This window comes from Trachurus trachurus (assembly GCF_905171665.1).
Source record: "Trachurus trachurus genome assembly, chromosome: 16".
NCBI classification, from domain to species: domain Eukaryota; kingdom Metazoa; phylum Chordata; class Actinopteri; order Carangiformes; family Carangidae; genus Trachurus; species Trachurus trachurus.
Genome location: NC_139902.1, coordinates 7,082,507 through 7,094,791, shown reverse-complemented (window position 1 = coordinate 7,094,791; position 12,285 = coordinate 7,082,507). Strand labels below are relative to the sequence as shown.

The following is a 12,285-nucleotide window of genomic DNA, read 5'->3' as shown; positions in this document are numbered from 1 at the left end:
AGTTTCTTTAAAGAAAATGTACGTGCTCAGAGAGGCAAATGTTTTCAAATTGTTTTCAACAATCCACAGCTCCTTCAATGTACATATGGAAGGTGAACATAACTGATACTATATTTTAAATGAGAGCAAAGATCTGATTCTTAAGATTTGAACTTGAATGTGATGATGCTGCCTCCTTGTTTCAGTCAATTAGAGTTCAGAGAGTCATCTGGTTGTCTATATTGTGTACTGTATATTGTATTTCTAGTTATGTTAAGAACACTGTAACTGAGTTCAACTTTTACCCCCTCCAGCCTCACAATGCAACATAGGTTTCTGCTGATATATACACAAACCTACAAAATGCTGATTGGCTCAGAAAATACCATTGTTGTTTTGACAATATCCCTGCCATTGTGATGGAAAGTTGCGATAATGTCCTATGGACTTAAAGTGTTGGTTGTCCATTGTCCACTTGTTGAACAGCCCTGTGGCACCAGTTGATACAGCAGAATGTACGTGCAATACAATTGCAAACTTAATCTTTACAATGACAGTTTTATTATGACTGAAAAGTCTCATAAATTCTATTTTGTTTTGAAATCTGTGACAGAATAATATCCACTATTGAATCCATGAGGTGTGAATAAAACTGAAAAGGAAAGAAGAGCAGAGAGGGAAGAAGTAGAAATCCTTATATCCCTGTTACAGCATTCACCTGTATTCTTCATACTGCAGTCCAACACTGATTCATAGTCCAGCAGTTCATTCACGTCCTGCCTTCAGTTTCTCCTCCATCGTGTGGTCTCCCCTCGATCCTCCCATGCATGGTGGACTCTTAGCCAGGGCGGGGTTGATTCCCCACTGCTCAGGAGTTTTTGCTTGTATAGCCAGTGCATGAACACAGGTACTCAACTCCTGCTTCAGAGCCTCATTAACCAGCCGGTGGCGCTGGATCAGTTTCAGACCGTCAAATTGGGAGCTGACGACCAGGACGCGGAAATGGGATTCAGAACCGGGGGGCACGGCATGCATGTGGCTTTCATTGTGTACCTCTAAGTGGTCCGGCTTGAGTGTGTCGGTGAGCTTGGTTCTGATAGCCCTCTCAACGGGCCGGCTTGGGTCTGGGTCCATGTGTGGTGTGAAGTGGGCCAGAGGCCGGTTTAAGGCAGGACTGATGGAGATGGGCCGAGCACAGCGGAGGACACTGGGCAGCATCAAGAGGCTGTGGCTGGAGACCACCCAACAGAGCAAGGTGGGTATGAATATAGATGACAATCTGTTGAAAAAGATAGGACAGATATTCATATTAGAGAACAAGCTTTGTCATGCTGGCCTATTACACTGGAATTTCTCTATCAGTAGCCATATACAGCTGGTTGTGTTTATGTTTAGGTATGTTCGGTGAGAGAAGAGGTAGTTATGTTGTTCAGACACCTTGACTCTGTTCACATTATGATGCTAAAAGCAGACAAACTCCCTCTCTACACAGCTCTACACAATAATAACAACGGGAAAATTCATCATCAAAAGTAGAAAAACTGAAATATATCATCGACACGAGTATTCAGACGTCGTGTTGTGTCGCCTTTATAACCTGCCATGGACAAACCATGCTGTAATTTGCAACACTGTCCATGTTATTTAGTCTCATACTGACTGTTTACATCAGGATAAGCTAACTTACAGCCAGTTGCTTGCTAGCATTAACGGTTAGCTTTCATCGTAAACATCACCCACTACGTGAGCAAACAGAGACGTCAATACACAGGCAGCCCAGTGAAACTAAACACCACCACAAGTGTTCAATAATACTGTTCAACTATAACTGAAGAAGTTGACGTTTGCTAAAAACTGTAAAGTGATTTTAGCCGCTCACCTTGTCCGTGGAGTCTCTGGAACTGTGGTGTAACACGTACCGGAAGTGTGCGTAGGCTACTTACCCTGGGGTTTGTAGTTTTTTAAGCACTTGTAGTTTTCAGTACGTCTGCTTTGCTTTCAAGTAAAGTTACATCATCTACATAATGTTACATTTTTGCTATTTTAAATGGACCATAAAATAAAAAGTAACAAGAATAAGAGTAAAATAGCTACTATGCACTGATTTGTTTATTGGTTGTTTTACACATTTGAATCTCTGTAACTTTCGACTTAAGTCCTATAGCCTAGATGTTTCAGATAAAACTTCAAAACAGAAACCAGAATGATATGTAGCTACCTTCTTGTCAGAATTTTAAAAAGCTGAAATATATAGGTAGGCCTACTTTATGCAACATCAATGAAAACATCTGAAACTGTATTGTCCTTCGGTCAGTTCAGACAAGAATAGCCTTTATAAAACCAATATTTTTACAGACATAGCCTAGGTAAAGAAATGACAAAGATCTACTTTTTATATTTTTTCACTTGTTTATTCTTCATGGTTCTTTGTTATCCATTGTGATTCCAAAGGGTCAGTTGCACAATGAAGTGCAAACCCAATCAAAAACCAACAATGCCAAAATATAAGAAAAAATCTCACACACCTTTTTTTAACAGAACTGCTGTTGTCACATTTAGGCTAACTATGATTCATAACTGGTATTTAACATTGAAGTATTTACTTATATTTCATTCTCATTTACAAAATGCACAAAATCAAAGACAACATACATCATTGTTCATTTACACTTCTTTTTATAGCTTTTTATATTTTTATGGTTCCACAAACAGTTTCTATACTTACAAACAATCAACTACAGTTTCTACAGCACAGTACAATGACCAAGGTGATAAATCTTTTTTGTTACATTTATTTAATGGCAATGAAATCTTATTGACAAAAGCCTCAAGAACTAGGGTTGTTTCAGAGAGTACATATGAATGTTAGCTGTTTAGTCCTGTGTCATTATTAAGCCAACACTCAGCATTTTTAGTGGACAAGGCCAGCATAGTAATGTGCTCCAATTCCCAAATAGCTTCAAAGGAGAGAATTAGAGACAATTACTCAAACACTTATTGCTCTGTTAACTTTTTGCACTCACAACAGCCGGTCGCTCAGGCAACAAGTTAATTATACAAAAAAACCCTGTAACATAAGCTAAGATATGTTTCTACGAGAGACAATCTTGACTTGGACGGAGCCTGAATTGAGTCACTGAGACAGGTTAGCGTTTTAACAGCATTCCATGTTGAACAAATACAACAGTAATCTTGACATCGTTGTTCTTATTTCAATGGGTGATACAGGACAACATACAGAGAATAGAACTGCTGATGCTTTTATATCTGTACAGTTAATGTGCATTTATAGACTATCCATGTGCTTTTACAGGGGAATCTGGACCAAATTTTTCTTTCTGACTTGCTGGCCATTTTGGCTTCTAAAGCCATTATCTCTTGCAGTTTTAAAACAAGAGTACCTGGACTCCTAAAGATAGGTTTCTCATATGAGGTGTGAAAATAAAATCTTAATTACCACATACAACAATGAGTCCAGTTTTTCTTGTTTAACATGACCGGTGTCTGAAAACCTACAAAGACAGACTGCAATATATTGTATTTTCCAGGGGTCAGAAGGTTTGAAGAGCTATCTTATTAGTTACACTATAGTTATTTTTATTTACATATATTCATATCTATAACAGAGAATTGATGGTGTAATGTGTAAACTCAGGCCATACAAAATATTTGGCAATAATTAATGAGAGGTGGTATCTATGGCACACTCATAGATAAGGGGTCAGATGTCAAATTTGAAGTTTAGATTAGTGTGAGACAGAGTGAGGCGGTGAAGTGTAAGGGGCAGGTCATCAAAGCTCAAAGCACCTATGTTCACAACTGCACTCATGTTCACAATGTTGTCATTTGGTAGGTTTTGGTCTTTGTGCTCTTGCTAAATGCTCCCCTGCTTCTTCATTCAATTTCTAGCAAGGCTATCACAATTGTGCATGTACGACAGTGTACACTTAGTGCAATGGGTTGTCTACTTTTTCAACTGTCTTGAGTCTACGTATGGCTGCTATCCTACAAAATGGCAGTTTGGACAAAACCTTTTTCTATTTTTTTTTTATTAATTTGACATGTCGATGATTGTTTTTATTTATTTTTCTTTTATCATGCAATTGTGAACATATCACTCTTACTTTTCTAGATCAGGGGAATGTGGCAACGATGTTTGCCGACACTCTGTGCTGTTATCTGTGTGGGTTATATGACAATCAGCCCTTGGCAGTGAGTTCTCTAAGGTGAATCACATGTTGTATCAAGCTACATTTGTGTTATGAAGCACAAGTAAACTCAAGGTCTCAGTGCACTCCAAACTCATACCCTCATTAAGCAGAATAATCTTTCTCAACTGCAATTAATCCTCACTTTTTAACATGTTCTGTGCCCTAAAGAAGTGCACATCCCAAATGAGGACAATATAAAATAGAACAACTCTGCTGTTTTTACTTTGGGTGTAAATTTCTTTCACACTTTCTTGATCCAAGAGCAAATAAAACAGGTTGAGCGTGTCCAGTGTGATATCCTACCATGTTCAGTTATCAATATTAGACAACTACCCCACGTCCGTTCACCAATAAGATACAGTTTGCCAAATATGAAAATGGTAAAAGACAAAATAAATAAGTGGATTAAAAAATAAAATCTCAATATTGCAGAGAGGTTCAATATTGCACTAAGAACCACACTCACATTAATATAAACATTCAGTTCACACAAGGAATTAGATTATAGTTTATCTGTCATCTCTTACACGCTTAACACACTTTGCACCTGCACCAAACCATCAAAACCAAAAGAGAAGCCGTTCTGTGTAACCTTTTCTCTTTTTACACTTGATTGATTTCACATGAAATAGAGTGATTTTAGGAGAATAAAGGAATATTTTCATTTATCTTGTGCATGTGTTCTAAGGTGAGTGGGGTAAGACTCGTCTGTGCTATTGTATCACTGTTAGCAACAGCAGCATAAAAACACTATGTCGTCTTTTTATGGGTCAGAAAGGTCAAAATATTATGTCAGTCAGTAAGCAGATGCAACATGTCCAAAATGCTTTTAGGCTACATGTTGTATACTCTCAGTTTTCATTATGTTACATACATACTTTGTGACATGCATAACACCCTCCAAAACATAGTTTATAAGAGACAGGCATACTGTAAGTTGGAGAGGAGAGGTACTAAAAAGGCATTTCTTACAAAGGGATATACAGTATGGTTGAAAAATGATGACTGAGAGTGAGATTCTGAACATTTTCATCAAGTCAAGAAAATGTTAGGGACATTTACATTGGCGAATGGTTGTGCTTTGAATGCAAATCTCAACAAATTAGCTTGGTCTTTGTGATGGAATGGCAATCATGACGGTGACTTATACTTGAATGATCTCATAACATGTTCGGAGGTGATTAAAAAATGACGTCTTAAAGGGAAAAAATCTGATGTATCTCATCGCAGTCTAACAACAACAAAAGCAAACCTGGAATGTTCTATAATCTATAAAATGGCAGTCTGTACACTAACACAAGACCTTTGGGAGATAAAGAATGAGGAGAGGTCTTTGTTAAAGAGAAAGCCAAGAGAGGTCGCGTCAAAGTCAAATATGCTTCAAATCAAGGCATAAAATGTCAAATTCTTGATTCTACGTCCGACAATGGCAACGTATTTAAGACTTGAGAGGTGAGTTGAATTTGCTCAGAAGAATGGAGGTGACTACAGAGAACTCTGCAACAATGGCTAGTGGTCATTTGAGTCTATATGAGTCTATTTGCATGGCTCATCATCAAGAGCCCCCATGACCTGACCTCCAACCCCAGCTGTGTGGACTTTCTATGGGGGAACCAAATCAAATGTAGGTCACTGTTGTATCACAGCAGTCGGCTATACGTTACACCAAACACCTTGACATTAAGTTTTCCTCACGTTTTCATTGGCACCAATTCTAAGCCATTATGAAGAATTTGTCGTATTCAGCTCATGGCTTATTCTGGCTCCACGTATCTTTATGACATGGAGGGGGACCTTTCAAATAATCACCAATTGCAAATATTTACAGCTCAGCAGATCTGTGTTGCTCATGTTATGTGCACAAACTCTACTTTGTAATCATGGGGGGAGAGGTTAGAGGAGAGGATCTGGGGGGCTCTTGAGCTTTTCGATCACAGTGTGGCGAAAACTCTTCTGCCCCCCCTTGCCCTGGAAAGCTGTTGGCGCCACACTATTGCAGCACCTGGCCCCGCGTCTCCGGTAGTTTGAGAGCCAGAAAGCTTCCCGCCGCAAGTGCCCCCGAGGCAAAGAGTATGGGCACAGCCTTGGTTATACCAACGAACGAAGTGAAGATGCTTATGCCCAACACGGCTGCTAATTTACAGAGGGCGTTGAGGAAGCCAAACGCTGTGGTTCTGGGGGAACAAGAGGAGAAACACATAAAGAGGCCAGAGTCAGTTCCTTCTTCATTAACATTTGATCATATTTAATGAAGGAGTAAAAGCAACCATGGGAGGAAATCAGTGTGGTAATATAGCGGCAGAATATCATCATAAAGTGCAGCCATTTTCTTGCTGATATTAACTGATATTAATGTCAGAACTATATGTTTTCATGTTGACTGTGGAGGATGTAGTGACTGTAGCTTACCACAAGATGGAGCCACATCTCCTAAAATCTAAAGCTGCTTTGCCACAGAAGCTGCATGTTCCCACTTTGGTGGCATCATACAATTGTATTCAACATGCAAGCAGCTGTGTTTTATATCACATGAGGCTAAATTACAATCATTAAATCAAATTAGGATTTAAGTACTCTATTATTTAAGGTTGTAACAACACATCCCGCTCAAGCCATTGGGTGGCAACAAGATGGCTAAACGCTTTACATCACAAGCAGCACCAATGATTTCATCCCACAGTGTCATCCACCCCTGAAAGCCAGCCAATCACTGTGGGGTAACTCTTATGACATCATTTAACATGTCATTCAGCACCAGTGACCGTGTCTTCACGGTGTCAAGGAGATTTCAGGGCAAAGCCTAAATTGCCTACCTCTTGTCAGAGGGGTAGAGCTCCACAGTCAGCACATCCAGGGCGTTCCAGGAGGCGATGCTGATTCCCCCGAACAGGCAGAGCAGAGCAATCATGGCTGACTCGCTGTTGCCAAAGGACAGGAAGAAACAGCTGATGCAGGATATCACACTGGAGCCCGCTGTAGATAATGAGGAGGAAAAGGAGAGGTGTTGGAAAAGAGTGATACATGAGGATCCAGCATATTTCAACTGATAATTAGTTATCTATAGCTTGTATCTTTCAAAATTCCTCGGATAATGTTAGACCCAAATGTGCAATAAACCTGGTCACATCAGTGCGCTGTTGAAATCATTTAGTCATTGTGCATAAATTTAAAAAAAACAGACTAATTGATCATCTCAGTTGCAAAACTCTAAGAACAGCGATGCTCCATCTGGCATCTGGTCTGATGCCAACCCTTTAGAGTATATATCAGTTCATTTATATTGATGGACTGAAAATGACGTTGAAGCAGTTTAACAGAATAATGAGGCTTCTTTAACCCGATCCTGCAACTGACGGGTTGAGGAAGACATTTTCAGCTTAATGTTATTTATGCATAGTCTCCACTCTGAACCCTCTAGACTTCATTTTACTTTTTGTGCTTTTTGTGTGGGCTGACCTTGCCTCTTTTTGTAAGAAGCAAGTAAGTACTTCTAAGTAGATTTATTAATCAAAGTCTAAGTAGGAGATCTGGAATATGTTAAAGACGCAGATGAGAACTGTATCTTGAACATGTGACCAGTTCCTTACGAGGCTGAGGGGAGTGTTTCTCTTTTAATAGCCAGTTCCCCTCACTGTCTTTAATTAAGAAACTAAATGGCCAGTATGCTGATTTAAGCACACATGATGCGATGAAGTGATTACCTAGCATCCTCAATCGTCCGATCTTGTCCATGAGCAGCGCGGAGACAATGTTGCCCGGCAACACAGCCAAGGTGCCCAGGAAACTGACAAAGTAGACCATGTAGGCATTGTTATCATCGCTGACATCGCTGAGCAGACAGCCCTCTTTGTTGTGCAGGAAAGTGCTGTTGATGAGTTTGCAGTTGACCAGTCTATACTTGAAGAGATCTGCAGAGAAACAAAGGGGAGGGGGGGGGGGGGGGGGGGGGGGGGTGCACAGGGTGAGCAGGTGGCAGAGGGTGAGCCACGCTGAAGGGCTCCATTAACTCAGACAGTCCATTAAAAATCTTACCCCACATATTCCAGTGACATTATATCAGCTGGCTTTTGTAACTTTATGGTACCTTAACTCAAATTATACCTAAGAGATAAATATTATTTCGTTTTTTTTTTTTTTTTTTTAAGTATATTGTTTTGGGCTTTTTCGCCTTTAAAGGAAGGACTGTATAGCCTCAACACATGGGGCTGCTGCTCTACCAGCTGAGCTAAACACCAACCACTTTAGGCATTTTGATGGTTTTCATCTGTGTTCACTCATTCTTCACATCAAGAAACATGTAGAAAAGCAATGTTTCAAGGTTTCTTGAACCGCTCATCCAAAAATTGGTCCTTAGCAATCAATACATAAGCATCAAAATGCAGACAGAGAAAGTGCAATTGGTAATTTTAATTAAATCCAATACAAAGATAGAGAACAGCCTCAAACACTGTGTCTTTCTCACTGCAGGCAGTTTTTTACTCAAACATTTTGAGGTACTTCAACTTTGCCCGAAGCTCTTTTCTACTTCTAGTAGCCTATTTATTGTAGTATGCAATTGCAGTTGTGCTATCTATCCTGGGTTTCTTCCACTTGTTCCCTGTTCAAGAGTCTGTGTGTATTTTTTCCTCTGTCTGAATCAAGATGGAGGACGTTCTATGTTGTACTCTCTGCAAAACCTCTTAAACATTGAAGTAACACTCCAGTGAACGAGATGTTCTTTTCCAAGCTCACCCTGTTTCAGTAAAGGTGAGTATGAATTTTGACTTTGTGCAATAACAGCTGATAAACTATGAGTCGGTCACTTTAATCCCCTGCATATTAGTTAGTACATAGACTAATAAAATGTCACGCCCACAGCCCAACTGCATTCACCATGTGGTTTATTCCCATTGTGCCGCATTGTTATAATAAACTACACTATGGCAACTATCACTGAGCACTAACTTCTGAACTGGAAACCTAAAGAGAGATTAATCCTTAATAAGCAAAACAAGTTTCTAATTCTCATTCTAATGAAGACTCCTGGCTGCCACTGATAGCAGCTGCCTGTGATTGCTGGACGTGTGTGAAGACTGCAAACAAGCAACAAAGCAACAGCTAGGTCTGGCTGATACATCTTTTGTGTTTGTATGTGTGTGCACAGCTGCAGGCTCGGGAGGCCAGTGCCCCTTTCCTTTCTAAAATACAAACACCAAATACACACTTCTCACCAGCTTTCTGCGTGTGGTTTTCCTACAATAGTTGACAGTTGGGGATGAGAAACAGCTCTGCAAAATTATGGAGGACTCATTCAGGGGTTGCTAGGAGACGCTGTACCTCTGCAAAGCTACATTTGGTGACCGGGAACCATTTGGATGAACAGCTGACAAACACGGAGCTGATTTTGTTGCTTTTTTACTGTCTGTGAATCTGAAACTTAACATTGTAACATTCAGTAACGTGGGCAGGGCTGATGAGATGTGTAACTGATGTATTAAGAAACAGGACTAAAGAGCAGGAGACTTGTTCCAGTATCAATGTTGGTACAGTGTCATGTCCCACCAGTGAAAAGGCAACAGAGACAGCCTAGTCATAGGATAACTAGTGTCGGAATTATTATTTTTTTTCAAGATTGTTAATTATTAATATTATTATTATTAGCAGACATAGGCTATTGGATAAAAGACAGATTCTTTGACACAAATGTGTCTGTGTTATACAGGGTTTAACATGAGCCATACTATACAACACTGAAAGCAATCATATCACATCCATGCTCACCAAACAATGCAGCTGAAATGGGATAATTGTGTATCTGCTCCTTTTCAAGTCAGCAATGGAGTCAGACAGGGGAGCATTTTATTCCCTTTTTTATTTAATTTGTATATGAATAGTCTGTCAAAAGAGTTAAAAATGTGTAAAACTGGCTGTATGTTTGGCAGTACAGTGGTGAACCATCTCATGTATACGTGGATGACTGTGTGCTAGCTCAGCTGGTCTGCAGCAGCTCCTTGTATGTTCCTTGTCTGGAGAGCAACATGACATAAAATATAATGGTGTAAAGAGTGTTATTATGGTTTCCAGAACAAATGAGGATAAACATATGTAGCCTAATGGTCTTCCCTGACTTTAAGCTGTCAGGTCATGTTTTAAAAATCAGGTGAAATATCTTGGTCATGTGATCACAGACACACTGACTGATGATGAGGACATTCTGCGTCAGTCCTGCATGTTATAGCAAATGTACTCTCTGAGAATTTTGTTAAAAAGGCAGAGATGGACCAGCACCACCAAAATGTTTGTGACTGCTCGAGTCAACACTCTCCAATCTGTCTTAAGAAACATCATGTTTAAGTTCATCTGCCATCTGAATAACTCAGAAAATCAGATTGTTTTGGAACTGACGAACATTGCATTTAGTGCCACACGTAACACGTCGCTGCTCTGGAAACACTGGTATAGGCCTGAGTGTCTCTTAATAAAGGTTTGCTAGACAACCCCGTAATGTTTTGTTTGTTTTTTTTGTTTTGTTTTGTTTTTTCCTTCTCTGTCTTTTTGTATTTGTTCTTAACTGGACCTAAAGTCTGTAATAAAATGTATCTATCTATCTATCTATCTATCTATCTATCTATCTATCTATCTATCTATCTATCTATCTATCTATCTATCTATCTATCTATCTATCTATCTATCTATCTATCTATCTATCTATCTATCTATCTATCTATCTATCTATCTACCATACAGGGCTAAGGTCAGATCAGTTCTCTGTATCGGCCACTTCACAAGTTTACATATTGAATCTGTATTAGAAAAAAATGGTCTGAGCACCTGCCACTGAACTCACAAACCTTAAACCAGATGGCTTTTGCAAAAAGAAAACAGAAGGAGTGAAACTGTGCCAGTCGCTCCACTTTAAAGGATAGTTATTTATAAGGAGATCTTTGGAAGTGCTATAAATAGCGGCAAGATAATAAGCGCAGAGAGGGAAAAGGAACCTAAACACAGCTTACAACACATTTTTATCTTCCAAGATAGATTTCATTAACCTTTTTTACAGCTTATAAAAATAAAATGTATACACTATATAGGCTCTAGACGAAGAGGAGCCTGCAAGGCGGAGATGAGGGTTGTTATTTCAGCTACACTCAGACAGTTGTCTCTATTCCCTGTTTGTTTGGCCACAGCCGTTTTCTCTCTCTGCACCATCCAACACCTCCACAAAACACCTGCCACTCATCCATGGAACACACACTGCAGGCTTTTCTCAGCCTCTTTGGAAATAAAACTTTCAGTCATATTTAAAGTGATTTTCCCTGTTAACTCTTTCTAGAGCTGATTATCATTTGTTTGTTACTAGAGGTGCGCACCGACATAAGGCCATAGGTTGGTGTGTGTGTGTTTGTGTGTTTCCTACCTGTGTTGTAGAAGAGGGTGGCGATGAAGGTGCAGTTCTTGAAGAAGGTGTTGCTGGAGGTGATGTCCTCAAAGTAGCACTCCTCAAACAGCGAGTCCTCAAACACCATAGACCTCATTCTCAGGTTCATAAACCTGCAGGTAATTAGAGACGATGGGGGTGGAGGAGTTAAGACAGAAGGCAATGAACAGCAGGCAGAGGAAGGGTGACGCAAATAGACAGAAAGAGAAGCCTTTCATCACAGGGGCTGAAGCCATTAGGGCGTCAGATATTCGACTACCATATTGCTGTTTGAATTTGAAGAACGCAAATCACATGCAGAGTTCAGGTTGAAAAGGCAAGGTCAAAAGAAACATAAAAGACAGGCTTGTTAAACATGAACAACACTGCAGGGCTTTCAGCCAATCAAAGCAAAGTAATGTTCAGGAGAAAATATTCATATTTTCATATTTTCATGATTTGTTGTCACGCACCACAAAGTCAAAACATTGGTCCATTATACACTGTCCGTCCAAAAAAAAAAGTCACCACTTGGATTTCAATAAGCTAATACAGTAAGAGCCTCCCATTGGATAATTACTGCATAGATGATTATGTTTCAGCTGGCAACAACTTATTTAACCCTAAGTGATGCAGTCTCATTTGTTGGAACCATGTTGGAAGAGACATCCAGTGGTCGTGGAAAATACGTTAATCTGT

At 39.6% G+C, this 12,285-nt stretch overlaps 2 protein-coding genes across 2 annotated transcripts in view; both read right to left on the bottom strand.

The window, feature by feature from the left end:
• Window positions 1–459: 459 nt before the first annotated feature.
• On the bottom strand, window positions 460–1,895 carry bola1 (bolA family member 1). The gene is made up of 2 exons (XM_083989223.1): window positions 1,859–1,895; window positions 460–1,258 (listed from the first exon to the last, which is right to left on the bottom strand). The coding sequence occupies exon 2, from the start codon at window positions 1,195–1,197 to the stop codon at window positions 745–747; it is 453 nt and encodes a 150-aa protein (XP_083845349.1). The 5' UTR covers window positions 1,198–1,258; window positions 1,859–1,895; the 3' UTR covers window positions 460–744.
• Window positions 1,896–3,807: 1,912 nt separating this feature from the next.
• sv2a (synaptic vesicle glycoprotein 2A) overlaps window positions 3,808–12,285 on the bottom strand; it is a 47,243-nt gene continuing 38,765 nt past the window's right edge. The window contains exons 10-13 of the mRNA XM_083990403.1: window positions 11,587–11,720; window positions 7,892–8,098; window positions 7,004–7,163; window positions 3,808–6,364 (exon numbers count right to left, since the gene is read on the bottom strand). Coding sequence (XP_083846529.1) covers window positions 6,181–6,364; window positions 7,004–7,163; window positions 7,892–8,098; window positions 11,587–11,720 — 685 coding nt within the window. The 3' untranslated portion in view covers window positions 3,808–6,180. The remainder of the gene's footprint in view (window positions 6,365–7,003; window positions 7,164–7,891; window positions 8,099–11,586; window positions 11,721–12,285) is intronic.

Coding starts and splice junctions, on each gene's coding strand:
- bola1 (XM_083989223.1), bottom strand. CDS start 1,197: ATGCTGCCCAGTGTCCTCCGCTGTGCTCGGCCCATCTCCATCAGTCCT.